This window comes from Triplophysa rosa, linkage group LG15 (assembly GCF_024868665.1).
Source record: "Triplophysa rosa linkage group LG15, Trosa_1v2, whole genome shotgun sequence".
In the NCBI taxonomy this organism is placed as follows: domain Eukaryota; kingdom Metazoa; phylum Chordata; class Actinopteri; order Cypriniformes; family Nemacheilidae; genus Triplophysa; species Triplophysa rosa.
The window spans coordinates 2,570,938-2,585,210 of record NC_079904.1 but is presented as its reverse complement, the minus strand read 5'-3'; the positions used below and the strand labels follow the sequence as shown (position 1 = coordinate 2,585,210).

At 36.2% G+C, this 14,273-nt stretch overlaps 1 protein-coding gene across 4 annotated transcripts in view; it reads left to right on the top strand.

The window, feature by feature from the left end:
- LOC130565571 (DNA repair protein RAD51 homolog A) overlaps positions 1–14,273 on the top strand; it is a 26,894-nt gene extending 12,621 nt beyond the window's left edge. For 2 of the 4 annotated variants that reach the window (XM_057352396.1, XM_057352398.1), the window contains exons 2-28: positions 3,063–3,202; positions 3,481–3,600; positions 3,762–3,842; positions 4,090–4,155; positions 4,269–4,379; positions 4,486–4,518; positions 4,757–4,804; positions 6,040–6,111; positions 6,280–6,427; positions 7,077–7,236; positions 7,415–7,549; positions 7,672–7,779; positions 7,962–8,001; positions 8,124–8,224; positions 8,387–8,508; positions 8,706–8,971; positions 9,249–9,339; positions 9,423–9,718; positions 11,477–11,574; positions 11,655–11,792; positions 12,015–12,132; positions 12,226–12,317; positions 12,632–12,726; positions 12,823–12,936; positions 13,133–13,262; positions 13,555–13,676; positions 13,753–14,273. In XM_057352396.1, the coding sequence (XP_057208379.1) occupies positions 3,495–3,600; positions 3,762–3,842; positions 4,090–4,155; positions 4,269–4,379; positions 4,486–4,518; positions 4,757–4,804; positions 6,040–6,111; positions 6,280–6,427; positions 7,077–7,236; positions 7,415–7,549; positions 7,672–7,779; positions 7,962–8,001; positions 8,124–8,224; positions 8,387–8,508; positions 8,706–8,971; positions 9,249–9,339; positions 9,423–9,718; positions 11,477–11,574; positions 11,655–11,792; positions 12,015–12,132; positions 12,226–12,317; positions 12,632–12,726; positions 12,823–12,936; positions 13,133–13,262; positions 13,555–13,676; positions 13,753–13,876 (3,015 nt within the window). In that variant the 5' untranslated portion in view covers positions 3,063–3,202; positions 3,481–3,494 and the 3' untranslated portion in view covers positions 13,877–14,273. Of the gene's footprint in view, positions 1–3,062; positions 3,203–3,480; positions 3,601–3,761; positions 3,843–4,089; positions 4,156–4,268; positions 4,380–4,485; positions 4,519–4,756; positions 4,805–6,039; positions 6,112–6,279; positions 6,428–7,076; positions 7,237–7,414; positions 7,550–7,671; positions 7,780–7,961; positions 8,002–8,123; positions 8,225–8,386; positions 8,509–8,705; positions 8,972–9,248; positions 9,340–9,422; positions 9,719–10,938; positions 10,986–11,476; positions 11,575–11,654; positions 11,793–12,014; positions 12,133–12,225; positions 12,318–12,631; positions 12,727–12,822; positions 12,937–13,132; positions 13,263–13,554; positions 13,677–13,752 lie in introns of those variants that run through there. The other 2 variants (XM_057352399.1, XM_057352400.1) reach the window with 2 other exon arrangements.

The window sequence follows — 14,273 nt, the reverse complement described above, 5'->3', positions numbered from 1 at the left end:
TTAGTCAGTTATGCACCTTCAACACGATTTAAGATAAAGCATTCGTCCACAAACGAGTAACAGGTAACCTAGGCTCTGTCCGAAATCGCGCACTATACCCTCATTCACTATTCCCTACATTAGTTCAATAATATACTCCACTTGGAGTAGGTGAAAACGAGTGAGTAAATCCGGACAGTCGGTGCACTGGTAATGCTGCGGGCGCCATCTTCTGCCGAGACGCGGGAATTCTTTCAGCGCGAGCATTGGCTAGCCGTGAGTGTACATCGGTTGTACACTCGTTATTATGATGCATCATGGGATTGAATGAGTGCACTCAATAATGTCCAATATGAATTCGGACACCACTAAAAAGGGATGTCCGCTCAAATAGTGCACTATATTAGGGTATGGGGGCTATTTCGGACACAGGCTAGTTCATGTTTTTCTCACAGGTAAAAAATAATACTAATGTGTATTGTGTACTATAGTGCCCCCTCTAGTGTACAAACAGCACAATGCTATTGTAAATGTAAAATAACTCATCCATTTAAACTAGCTATGAAGAATAAAGTTTGTGGTCAACCGTATGTCATATGTTCGGTATTTTACTTTACATTATCTTCTGGAACGAGAAATTTTACCACAACTTTCCACTTGAACGGAAAAGGTCTGCGCCTGAATCCCACTTTTACAGCGTAAAGCGACGCGTGCATAGATTGAACTAAAGGCGATCGCTTACCTTCCCCAAAAAACATATATTTATACCAGTGGCTCTTTGGAAATGAACACAATTTAAGTAACTAGATTGCACTAATACATTACTGTCTGTCATGGTTAGAGTTTTTGGCACGAGCATGCAGACATGGTAGAATACGACTCGAACTGTCTCCAGTAAAGTTATGTGAAGGACACCCTTTATAACATGGTAAATGAGTACCAAGTTAGTACGTTGAGCTAAACCACATCGTAAAATTGTCTTTATACTTTGTAGTTTTAATACCCTAACGTGTAATTTTTTAAAAATCTAAAAATGCAAAAAGTTGACTATGATCTTTAGGTTTAGGGGTAGGGGATAAAATATACAGTTTGTACAGTATAAAAAACATTACGCCTATGGACTGTCCCCACGGAGATAGTAAACCAGACGTGTGTGTGTCAGCATTATCAAAGCCTGCCCTAAACAACTTGAATCTACTTGTAAAATATATTTCATATGAAAAGTACGTGTTCTTGAACTTTGGTGACTGGCTGGCTGAATGCTGAAGTTTATTTTATGCGCTTCTCTGCCCTCTACCGGCGATACTGAGTCACTACATCAGTTGTCACGTGTCGTTTGGTACAAAGTAGTTTCCTGGACCCATTTTACACGTGTAAAACTTTTGGACAAAATAATTAAAAGTTTAGAAAAATGTCATCACAATTTTGTAACTCATGTCTTAAATTGAGAGCTATATTAGAAAAATATAGCTATATAAAGAAATATTTCAGGTTATTTGTTCTCATAAATTAATTGAAGTGTTGCTAACTACATTTGATTTCTTGTGAATATTGTTATGGGCAACCAATGCATAGTTTTATACATATTAATGGTTAATTGTTACAGTTTATTCATACCTTATCATTTACAGTAAAACTTTTGTTTTTGTGATATTTTACTACAATTCTTCTATTTTCTAAGTTAGATTTTGTGGGGAAAACATTAGTGATTTTAGAAGTATAGGTTGTGTGATGTTTTGTGGTATAGTTTTTTTTTTGTTTCATTCTGACATATCCTGTTCACAAACTGACAATCATATAATGCAAAAACTTAAAAGCTATTTAAACTATATGAACAAACTGAGCTAACTCTCAATCTCTTCTCCAGCAATGACCCATTAAACATACAAAGAAATTGAGGTGACCCAGGTTCTTACCCCAGTGCAGGTCTGATCTGTTTCTCCCTACAAAAATAGTACCAATATGTTCCATTTTACTAGTTTGTGGGACATGGCACCTTAGTATGTAAATACCATGGTAAAGGTCAATACTAAGTTTTTGAGTCTTTGTGTGAGGACTAACTAAAATATACATCAAGCTGTAAAATGATTAACTAACATACTTCACCTCGTGTGTATCTGCAACTAAAACGAGTAAAAAAGAAAACAAATAAATAGAATACATGACCTAATCCAACAGGTTTTGTGAAATGAATCAACTGATGCATTAAAAGATTTGAGTCAGGTTCTCCGGTGAGGAATATAGGGGTAAAATGTGCATTTCTATTTCAATTGAGTGACAGTATTTTAGTACCATTGGTTGTGTCATCAAACGCTATAACATTCAGATATATTCAGATTTTATATATGTATTCTGTTTATTTCAAAAGCTTTTGAATGTTCCTGTTTAAACCTATGTTTTGTTCGTTGCTGATATAATCTGTAATGGAACATCTCATTTGTTAAACAGATGATGAGGTCATATTTGCCGTACCACAGTCATTATATGGAACCATTATTTGTTTAGTTACCGTATGTAGCTGTCTGACTAGAAGAAGTACTCTACATAATGATCGCAGGTCATCCAAACAAAGAGTTATTTTGAGAATTTCAAGTTCTTAGGAGCTTTTTGGAGCATTGGTGTGTTTTCCATAAATAATTTATTATGATTCAAATGTATTGATGTTTAATTCACAAGACCGTGGCAAATGCACCGACTGATATGATTTTAATAGCTCAGTTTAGTAAATTAATTAATAAATACTCTAATGAAGTATTGATATGAGTCGTTTAGGACCACACAACATTTTTCCAGATTTGTTTTAGAATTCACAATAATTACTCTGTTTTATTTGATGTGTTCAAAGCCAACATACAAACTAGTGAAAAATGTAGTAACAACTTCCTCATAAGTCAATTTGCCTATAATGTTTCTTCTTTATTCTATGAATTTTGTTGGTGGATGACTGCTAACACATTTTGTGTAAGACCAAGAAACTTTACGACATTAATTTTATATGACCTGCCCAGTTTTTGATTTATGTTTTTGCTGTTGAAGAGTTAAGAATGCGACAGTTTATTCAGTGACAGTGCAACTGTTTGCAGGACAGCTGGTTTGCATGTGAGATGTGATTAACAAAAGAGAAAACCACAGCGACAGGGAGGAAATGCTACATGCAAAATAATGGAGCATTTGTGACTGACGAAATGACACATACGCAGCATTTGGACAGACTCTTCACCAGGTAAGAACACTTCAAATGTCTGAAGGTCAACGAATTAGATACATTATATCAAATCTGGAAATGAATTATGAGCAGAGTTGGTTAAAGCGAAACCAACTGAGAACCATAATCCATACCTAAACACTTCAGGAAAAGTTGACTATTAGTTCATTATTTTTTTGTGTTGAAATTATATTTAATTGTTATTTTTTTCAAGTGTTGGTCAGTATCTTACAGGTAGGCTAACTTCTTTAAACGCAGTGCTTTCTGTTTAATCTGTTTCCTTTGCTGTTGTGTAGATGTTATTGAGTAAATGGATTCAAGAGGGATGAAGCTGCTAACCTGCAAACATTTGCTTTTCGTTTACATATTTACTTCTTCAACAAATGATGCCAATCAATCAAAAATCAACAATCCCTGTAAGTTTATAAGGACTTTGTATGAAAATCTTATAATTTGATTCAGCAGTAAACAAATGAAAACAATCAAGCATTTTTTTATTTAATACTAATCAATAAATGAAATAAAGAATTAGTTTAAGGATTGTGTTTTGTTATAATGCTTCACATATTATTTGTAGCTGGAAAGAGGCACGATGTGAAAAATCATGACAGTATCATCATAATGGGTACAGATGGTTTTGTGGGACAAATGCAAAAAGGTAAATGAGATCAGAGCAGTATAAATTATTATTTAGTAAGAAACGGAATGTGAAAATACTATCTCAATGGAAATATAATTTTTCATTCTGTGGGATGTGAATCAACTTCAACAGAATTTTTATGTAATTAATCGTCTTTTGAAATGTTCAAAAGTAGGTATAAAAATGAGACCACAAATCTCGCAAGAGCACAATATCTTGCTTTGTAGGCCTATCAGCCTAAAATTATTGTTGCTTTTTCTTTCAGATGACAAGAAAGTATTGTTTGTTAGTTCAATTCTGAATGGATCATATGAAACAAATTACAGTTATGGTGAGTGTTGGAGACTGATGGCTCTTCCGAAGTAGTAAAATGTTGAACTTTAGAATTATGTTATGCCCAGAAAGATGAGGGTAGAGTAATGTTTTCAACCCACTGCTTTCCAGATCCTGGTGTGTCTTTATTTCAAATGGCCAGTGTGTACGAGCTGAGCGTAAGCAGAAATAATGCGCCTGCCATTGTCTGTCTGATTAAAGGAAGGTCATGGGTTAAAGAGGGTAAAGAATTTAGGTTTTATATTCCTGTTAATCACAACAGTGGGCTCTGTTGCTTGTGTGGATATTAATGGTAATAAATGTCACCCTTTCTATTTCTGTCTTGCAGTTTTTGACAGCACAGACAGTACAAATTGTCTTGGTAAGAAATACACTTTTATACTTATTTCTTTGTGCATTTTTTGTTTGTTAGATTTAAATACAGTTGTGCAAGTTAAGTTATTTATCAATCAAATGTTTTCGCTCTGTCATTTGATCTGTCTGCCTCAACACTGAGTAAACAAAGTAACTTTAGAAAAAAGATGACATTCATTCAATTTGAAAATGTTTTCAGGTCTGATAGTTCTAATATGTCATTTTATCCGTTCTCTTTGTGAAAGTATGTAAGTGGCCCACCCCAAATACTGCATCCTTAGTACAACTGAACAGTGAGTAGAACTTTGTTTTCGACTACTTGAATAAATACATTGATAGTTAAGATGTTGGGCAATAACAACTGAAATCAGATTCTTTTCTTTTCGTTCTTGAACGAAGCAGGCTGAAACATGTTAATGTATCAACAAATAACTGTGGATGAATTTGTTTATCCACAATTATATTTGTATTAACTAATATTAAGAAAAAGATCATTATATCCAGCGGGGTAAAAATTAAGAGACCATTCCAAATTTCCATTTAATCAACATTTCTAGCTGTGTGTATATTGTGTCCAACAAAATCAAACGGCAGGAGTGACATAAAGTCACCCAACAGCAATGTGAAAGACTGACAGCATGACAAGAAACATAAAAACTGTGATAAATTCGAGGTTATCACATTAAAAAACAATTTTTGAGCTTTTCCTAAATACATTTATAGAAATATGACTGTTGTCTTGCTTACAGTAAAAGTGAATATGAACTTGTTTTCTTTGCAGACTTTGAGGTCTGAAAAATTACAGAGCATCTTTTCTTTTCTTTTGACCTGTTTCTCCAGTTTTCATTTTCTGCAAATAAATGCAAATAGAAACAATATTTTTATTTGCAATATTGTTAGTCGTTCACAGAATGAAACAAAAATTATAATTTTACCTAAACACATACCTAGAAATAGTAAACTTAGAAAAACTGAAAATCATTTTAAAACGGTCTCTTAATTTTTTCTGCGGCTGTATGTATGCTATATTGCTCATTATTCATGTTAGCTAAGGTATTAACTAATGTGAAGGACCGGAACTTTATTGTAAATTACCACTATATCATTACAGACAGTAATATTAACACTGTCAGTGGCAAAACCACGTGTCAATTATTTATTATTAATACTAGCACATCTATAATTAACTATAAATGATGACTTAATTTCTACAGAATGGTGTCAGACCAGCTTCCTATGATTTCTTAAAATGGTTTCATAAAAATCTAATGGTCTTGGGGGAAAAAATCATGACACAGATGTGAAACGATGTAAAAGAGGAATAACTTTTCTCTTTTCAGGGCTTAAACATATATTTCAGTTTCTCTTAAATATGTATTTAAAGGTTTCTGGGGATTTTTTGAGTAACGATTGAAAATGTTATCATTTCTGTGAAGAGAAAGAACATTTCACGAAAAGTTATTTCTTGCGTAAGCTCTGATGTCTTTTAAAGCTCTTAATATTGCTCTGTTGTGTGTTGTGTTGTTAGAGCCTAATATAACCTGCCTGAAACCAACGGAGAAATGTCAGAAGGCAGAATACAAAACACAAAGCTGCACCAGTAAGAGTGACATCAAAATGTCTTCAGATTAAACATATTACATAACCAACATCTTACCTGTTTGATTTGTATCATTTTAATTGATTTGTGTGTGTGTGTGTGTGTGTGTGTGTGTGTGTGTGTGTGTGTGTGTGTGTGTGTGTGTGTGTGTGTGTGTGTCTTATGCAGCCAGTAATAATACAAACATAATTGGGATTCATGAGAATGGTACTGCTACTTGTTATAAGTGTGGATCTCCTGTACAAAATCTGACAGCTATTAGGCTGAATACTTCACAGACATTTCAAGGAGAAGAGGTAGATGCTGGGAAGGCAGCGTAAGTACATAGGAGTTTTATTTGTTGAGGTTTAACAGTGGTGGTTTTGTTTGTACTTTGGGAAAATCTAAGTGGGATCTCATGTTTGTTGAATGTTGTTCCTGTTCTATAAGTTCTTTATCTCTGTGCATTTATGTGTAGAATCAAATGTGTTCAATGGTTAACCTAAATGGTCATTTCCTTTTTGTTGTTGGATCTGCAGCTTTTTTAATTTGAGCCAAATAAATTGAAATTAGTACGTAAAAAACAATATATATTATTAACGAAATATTTTTTAAATAGTGCAGCTAAATAAACTTCAAATTCAATTCAAAAAATACTTTTTGGTCAGTACAACATAAGGGGAATTTGATAACAACAGGGTTTGTTATGCAGTTATTTTAATTGAGGAGTAGGGTTTTACATTAATTGCGTATAGTTGAATAAAAGATTTTTTAATTTTATGGTCACCATTTCCCATACTTCAATTATTATTTCATAGGTTTGATTACTTTTATTCACAAATTGACATTAAAGATATCCAGGTTATATTTTCACAGAATGTTCTTTACATTATATTTTACTTAGAAAAAAACGGGTTTTTTTATCACAAAAGAAGACTTTAGCTGGGGTTTGACAGTCTGGGTCACATTTCTTGTTTCTCCTACAGTAAGGTCATGGATAACCTCCAACAATTGCTGCCTCTGATGGGGAATTTGACTGAAGTATGTGTGTGTATGGGTGATGTTCAGGGTGTTGTGAAGAAAATTGACACTGAAGAAGCTATCACAACAGTTGCCTTTATATACTCGTCAGAAAACGGGGTCACTGTAAGTAGATGGATGGCTTCGGTCTTAAAAAAACAATGACTTTTATTTGCTTGACACTGCATTTTATTGTATTTTATAATTGTACATTATAGATTGCAATGCCATTCAATTTTATTCAGATGAATAAGGGTGAATCTAAAAAAAACAAATTGTATTACAGTGATGACAATGTTTGCAGATTTTAGATGACGTGGATGAAATAAAAAAATTCCCCGGTGCTTTCATCATTCCAAAAGAAGCTGCTCAGAAAGCATTCAATCAAACCCAAGGAAAAGCTCTTCTGGGCATATTCCGGTTTTCCAACATGACAAAGGTAAAAAATAAATATCTATTCATTTCTGTAATGCCAGACTCTGAAAGTGTTCCATTTATGTTTTCTTTGTATTGAGATTATATATTCCAATTCCTAACTATTTTTCATTACTTTCCTTTAAGGATGAAAACAACAGTGAGGTTTTAAATAATGATGTTTATGCAATTGAAATGGGGACAGACATTTCTAATCTAACTGAGGGTATCCAGTTACGCTTCCAGTATAAAGAGGTAATTTTTTTTTAAAGTTATGGGTCCAATTTCCAGGACACGCACATATACATCAACCTTAAATGCACTGTAAACTGCTTTGGATAAAAGCGTCTGCTAAATGCGTAAATGTAATGTATGAAAATGACAACAATACGATACAATACACGATTTACTGAAATGCAACTGATTTTTCTCTGCAGGATAAAGCACGTCCTGTCTGTGTCTCGTGGGATGGAAATGGTCTGTGATGCTCTTGTGTTGTTTCTTTTTTACGTTGTTCATACGTGTCATTGTGGGATTAATGACGGTTTATGTATTATTTTTCACGAATGTCTAAAAACTAACCAATATCATCTTATCAGGAAGCAAACCAACTTGGATCACTGATGGGTGTAACACGACTTATGATAAGGATAAGATAACATGTTCATGTTATCACTTGACTTTCTTCGCTGTGCTCATGGTAGGTTCTGCGATTCAGTCTTCATTCTGTCCTTTTCTCACCAGATCAAGAAGTTGTCGGGAACTTTACGTCTTCTGGTGGTGCAGGGTTTCTTATTTATCGCTTACAAATCACAGCCAAAAGAATTAAAAACTAACGTTGGTGATGTTCTGTTTCACACAGAGCCCTGTGGATACACCCATTTCTAACCAAGACCTCGTCGCTCTCTCCTACATCACTTACATCGGCTGCGGCCTGTCCATGTTCTTCCTGGGCATCGGTCTCTTCATGCACTTTCTGTTAAGGTGAGACACCAAAGTCACAAATTGAGTCACAAATAGACACGAAAGGAACAACCTAGATTAATATGTATATTTTTACAGCAATAGAGGCTTCACAGTTTGTATAAGCTATAAAAGTGTAAATCTGAGTTCAAAAGCGATTAACAGGATTAACATCTGAAGCCTCTGATCTTTACTGGTTTTTGCATTGTACATTTCAGGAAAGCGAAAGCCAGTAATTCGGTCCACGTGTTAATAAATCTCTTCGTGGCACTGTTCCTGCTGAATCTGACCTTCCTGTCCAACGAGTACGTTGCACGCATGAATCAGATTACCGCCTGTCGGGTCATGGCCGGATTCATGCACTATTGCATGCTGGCCAGCTTCACCTGGTTTGCTGTGGAAGCCTTTCACCTCTGCCTCCAAATGGCCAAACCCACGGTCACCATCGACCATTACATCACCAAGATCTCTGTTGTTGGATGGGGTGAGTTCGGTTTCATAAATCTCTGTGTATGCACGCTGAAGGATGTGGACGATTGATGTTTCATAATAAGCAGAGTTGGCTAGGACGAACATCAGTTTTGCTCCTTCAATATTTTAGGTTAAAGGGATATTAAAGTTCTGTCATCATTTATTATTTACCCCCAATGGTTGATTTTTTTCATATTTGACTCAACCATGGTTTGAAATAACGGAGCATTTTTTCAACAAAACTGAAATCTCTGCTGATCAAGACTCGTTCTTTCTGTTGTGTTTTTAAGTTCCTCCGGCTCTTGTCGTGACTTTCATGTATTTTCTGGGCAAATACGGTGAGAAGACCATACAGACTGAAACAAGCAACAATGGAACGATGTAAGCTTCACTCACTGTCACGCTACAATTTACATCACATAAGGAGAGAAAACATTACAAAAAATCTCCTGTTGTCCCCACAGGTGCTGGATCAACGACCCTGTTGTGCATTATGGGGTGAACATTGGATATTACTGTTTCGTCTTCATCTTCACGTTAAGCACCTTCATTGTGATCCTGCGATGGATCTGCATGCTGAGGCAGAAAAGATGGAACAAGATGGAGAAGATAAATGGCTCGAAGACCGGCACCTCTGACGTAGTCACCGTCATGGGTCTCTGCTGTATGCTGGGACTCACCTGGAGTTTCAGTTTCTTCAGTTTCGGAGCTCTGCGCGTGCCCTCGTACTACATATTCACCATCCTGAACTCCTTCCAAGGTGAGAGGGTTTCAGTAGCGTATGTTCATTTTAGAGTTTCAGTATACTGAGCTGTTTTGTTTTACAAAGAAACTGTTGGTTTGTCGTTTATATTGTGTTTACAGTTTTTCACAAGGTGTTTGGTTGGTAAAAAGCATTATGCTTAATCTGATGAGACTTGTTTTTCCTGTAGGATTCTTCTTATTCATATACTACATAAAATCGAGCACCCTCTTTGGGGATGCCGCATCCTCAGAATGCAGCAAGACATCTGAGGACACCACTACAGAAAATCCATATGTTAACTAACTACAGACAGCCACCAAAACATTGCCACATATTTGTCATACATACGTTTTTTCTTTATAATGCAATTTATTATTTTAGAAAATGTTCTCTGTAATGCATGTATCTGTTTCTATAAGAATGATCTGTAATCAGTGCTATTTAACAGAGTTGGGCATAATCGTTGTACAGTGCTGCCATTTGGAAATTGAATTGAAATGTGAAATGCATTTCCAGTTTATCTCTATATAGCTTTGATTTTGATTTTATTAAAATACAACAGACACTGGACTGGTATTGCCACAATACATCTAGAAATGCTGGTTTGAAATGAAAAATTTTTTTTTTCTGCGGCTGACTGTATATATTTTATGGGAAAGTAACTGTTACTTTGATATCATGTTGGTTAAAACAGCAATAAGCTCAGTTTATCTAGACCACTTTTTTTCACATAATACTAATGCATATTGTTACTAATGTTGTTCAGTTAAATGATTCTTTGTTTTTATTAATGAGTTTGTTTCACATAAAAAAACGAATTATTTGCATTATTTTTGAAATGTTGTTTTACTTTACTGTGTGCTTATTTTAAATCGTATGGGACTTTTATTAAATCATATGGGACTTTTCTCCTGGTGTCTTTGTTAATGTTAATATGAATATAATTAAAAATGTATTTAAAATATTTTAAAAGAGATCTTTATTTAATGCAAAATATTACACAGTGTAATAGTAGTCAACATAATTTAAAATGAAACGTTTTTTTATTATAGGCTAAAATCGATGCAAAACATGACATTTATTATAATTCTTTTTTTTACATAAAATATGTCCTTGTTTCATACAGTTTAACAGGATCAAATAAAGCTAGGTAAGGAAAAACAATAAACATAAAAACTTATCTGCGGTATTTTTAAGTGGCTACGTCAGTGGCGTGATGCCGTCATTACGTTGGTGACGGCGGCACGCGGGAAAGTTGAGAAGCCTGCGAGCAGCTGAGCGGGTGAGCGAGAAAAACAACAATAATCGAGATGTAAAAGGGTTTTCTAATTCAGCGTATACGTTTAACATGATATTTTTGTGCAGTTCTATATTTGAACGTTTTGTGTAACAGATTGTATGTACCAGATTAGCACAGTGTTTGTATCGTAACACACAACATGAACTAACGTTACATTGACGGTCTTAAACTGACACAGAATTTATCATTGTTTAATATTTTTGTTCGTTTGCTGATTTTGATCACTGCAAAGAAAGTACAGGAGCTGTACCGTTGTTCAATATGAGTTGATACTAAGGGACTTTTTTTGGTGCTTCTTTGTGTGTCATTTAGGAAAACCACAGTCATGAAATACCAGGAAAACAATCTAGCACAAGATAAGCAAATGAATAAAAACAGAAAAAGTCTAGGCCTAGAAAAGCAAAAGTCATGGAAAGCACACGAGAATCTTTGCATGTGGATGTGATGTGATGTATTGTTTTTCTTTTTTTAAGCAGTAAATATGGCTATGAGAAATGCGTCCCGGGTGGAGGTGGAAGCAGAGGGTGAGGAGGAGGAAAACTTTGGGCCACAGCCTGTCTCCCGTCTGGAGGTATGACTGTCGAAACACACACCCGCATACTATAATCTCAGTCTGTATTTAATGATGATGTGTTTCATGTCATCCTGCAGCAATCTGGCATCAGTAGCAGTGACATCAAAAAGCTTGAAGACGCTGGCTTTCACACTGTTGAGGCCGTGGCGTACGCACCCAAGAAAGAACTGCTGAACATCAAGGGAATCAGTGAAGCCAAAGCCGACAAGATCCTGGTGAGATCTCACTAAATTTAAACGCAACTTTCATCCCAAGTATTGAACATTTGTATGTATTTTATGTATCGCAGACATGCATGATTTCTTAAAGGTTGTGGTGTTACCGAGGACATGCATATGTGCTTAATATACACGTCTGTTTGAGTTCTGTATAAATTTGTATGCATTTCATACTTCCCAGGAACGAAATAGTTATGCGTCTTGTTTTTTAATAAACAGACTGAGGCTGCTAAAATGGTTCCCATGGGATTCACGACGGCGACTGAGTTCCATCAACGCAGAGCTGAAATAATCCAGATCTCCACTGGATCCAAAGAACTGGATAATCTCCTGCAGGGTACGTCAGTCAGTTACTATAAGCAGGAGCTAAATGTACAACACTCTCCCGATTTCGCACAGAAATGAAAACTCTTCTGTCTGTTTTCTCCAGGAGGAATCGAGACGGGATCCATCACTGAGATGTTCGGAGAGTTCCGTACAGGAAAGACACAGCTGTGCCACACGTTGGCCGTCACCTGCCAGGTAACACTCCTCGCAACTTTTATTGTCCGTTTGTCACTTTATACAGATTACTGAAATACTGAACGTTTCTTTAACTGTGAATCGTCTTTGTGTTGAACTCTTGCAGAGCATATAAAAGAAGTAAAATATGCCAATATTTAATAAACCGTTTGGAGTTGTTGAGGTGCAGTGCAACAGCCTCGCTTAATATACAGTTGTTGAAGCTTTTTATAACCATAACTGTAGGTTGTAACTATAGGTTAAAACATTTTCACACATATCCAGACCTTATTGGCTAAAGTGAATTGACCGTTTCTCATGTTTGTGTTTCTCAGTTGCCCATCGATCAGGGCGGCGGGGAGGGAAAAGCCATGTACATCGACACGGAAGGAACGTTTCGTCCAGAGAGACTCCTGGCTGTGGCTGAGAGGTCAGATCAGCTTCATAAACACTCCTCGGTTTCTGTTTGCTGTTCTCGGTGTATGAAATGTTTTTTTTTTACGTGCGTTTCTGTTTGGTGGTTCAGGTACGGGTTGGTGGGCAGCGATGTGCTGGATAATGTAGCGTATGCTAGAGCCTTCAACACAGACCATCAAACACAGCTGCTGTACCAGGCCTCCGCCATGATGACCGAGTCCAGGTAACGTGCAAAGGCTCCAATTTATTCATTCTTTCATTTCTACTTTACTTGATGAATTTATTTGTATTAATATTTTACCTGGCATACATCTTATTTGTGATCTTTGACCCATAACAATGTGCTCTACACTCATTCTTGTCTTTGCTTATACAGTATACACAGAGTAGCATTTTTATTATTGTAAATCTTCCTCCAGATACGCTCTGCTGATAGTAGACAGCGCCACAGCACTTTACAGAACAGATTATTCTGGGCGAGGAGAACTGTCAGCCCGTCAGGGGCATCTGGGGCGATTTCTACGCATGCTGCTCCGTCTCGCTGATGAGGTAAAACGCAAGAGATCGCATGCTTGATATTCAATTTTACAGTCTGGTTCTTTATATTATCTGTTGTTGTCTGCTTAAACATCAATGACTGTCTGTAGTTCTTCTGGACAATGCAGGGACTACACAACTATCATGAAAAGCTATTAACGCTCACTGATTACAGAGTACGATTTGTGTTGCATTTGGACAAAAGCATCTGCCAAATGCATAACTGTAAAGTTAAAATTACTGGAAGATAAGGTGTCCTGTATGTGTTGAGAGGAGCTGATGGAAATATTTCTCTTGTTGGTAGTTTGGTGTGGCTGTCGTCATCAGTAACCAGGTGGTGGCGCAGGTGGACGGAGCGGCCATGTTTTCTGCCGATCCCAAGAAGCCGATTGGTGGAAACATTCTGGCACACGCATCAACTACTCGGTAAAACTTAGCTTTGTTGTCTTTGATAAACTTGTTTAAAGCTTGATAATCTTCTATCCTGGTGTTTGTCTTGTAGATTGTATCTGCGGAAGGGTCGAGGTGAGACGCGGATCTGTAAGATTTATGACTCTCCGTGTTTGCCCGAGGCTGAAGCCATGTTCGCCATCAATGCAGATGGAGTGGGTGATGCCAAAGACTGAGAAATAATGCTGGTCAGAGAAACCTTTATTACTGTGTGAAACCAGGAAAGTGTTTGTGACCTGACGGTTTCTCAGATACACATTGTTGGGCTGGAAATGTTAAAAGGTTTTGAAAGAGAATGAAAGGTGAAATTTCGCCTGAAACTGGCACCGTACAGAAGAGCGGCTTCTATAATACATCGCAATATTAACAGCATTGTGTGATGGTGTTTTCGTTTATTTCTGTACAGTTTTACAGAGCTAAATCACTTATTATTTGAGGTCCGCTGTGGAGAAAACTGTTTTTCTTATTTACATGTTTTTTGTTGTATTTGTTTTGAACGGGTGATTTTCTTGTACATAAACTACACTGAATTGAAGTATTTTAACTGTTGAACTCTTTATTACACAAACATTT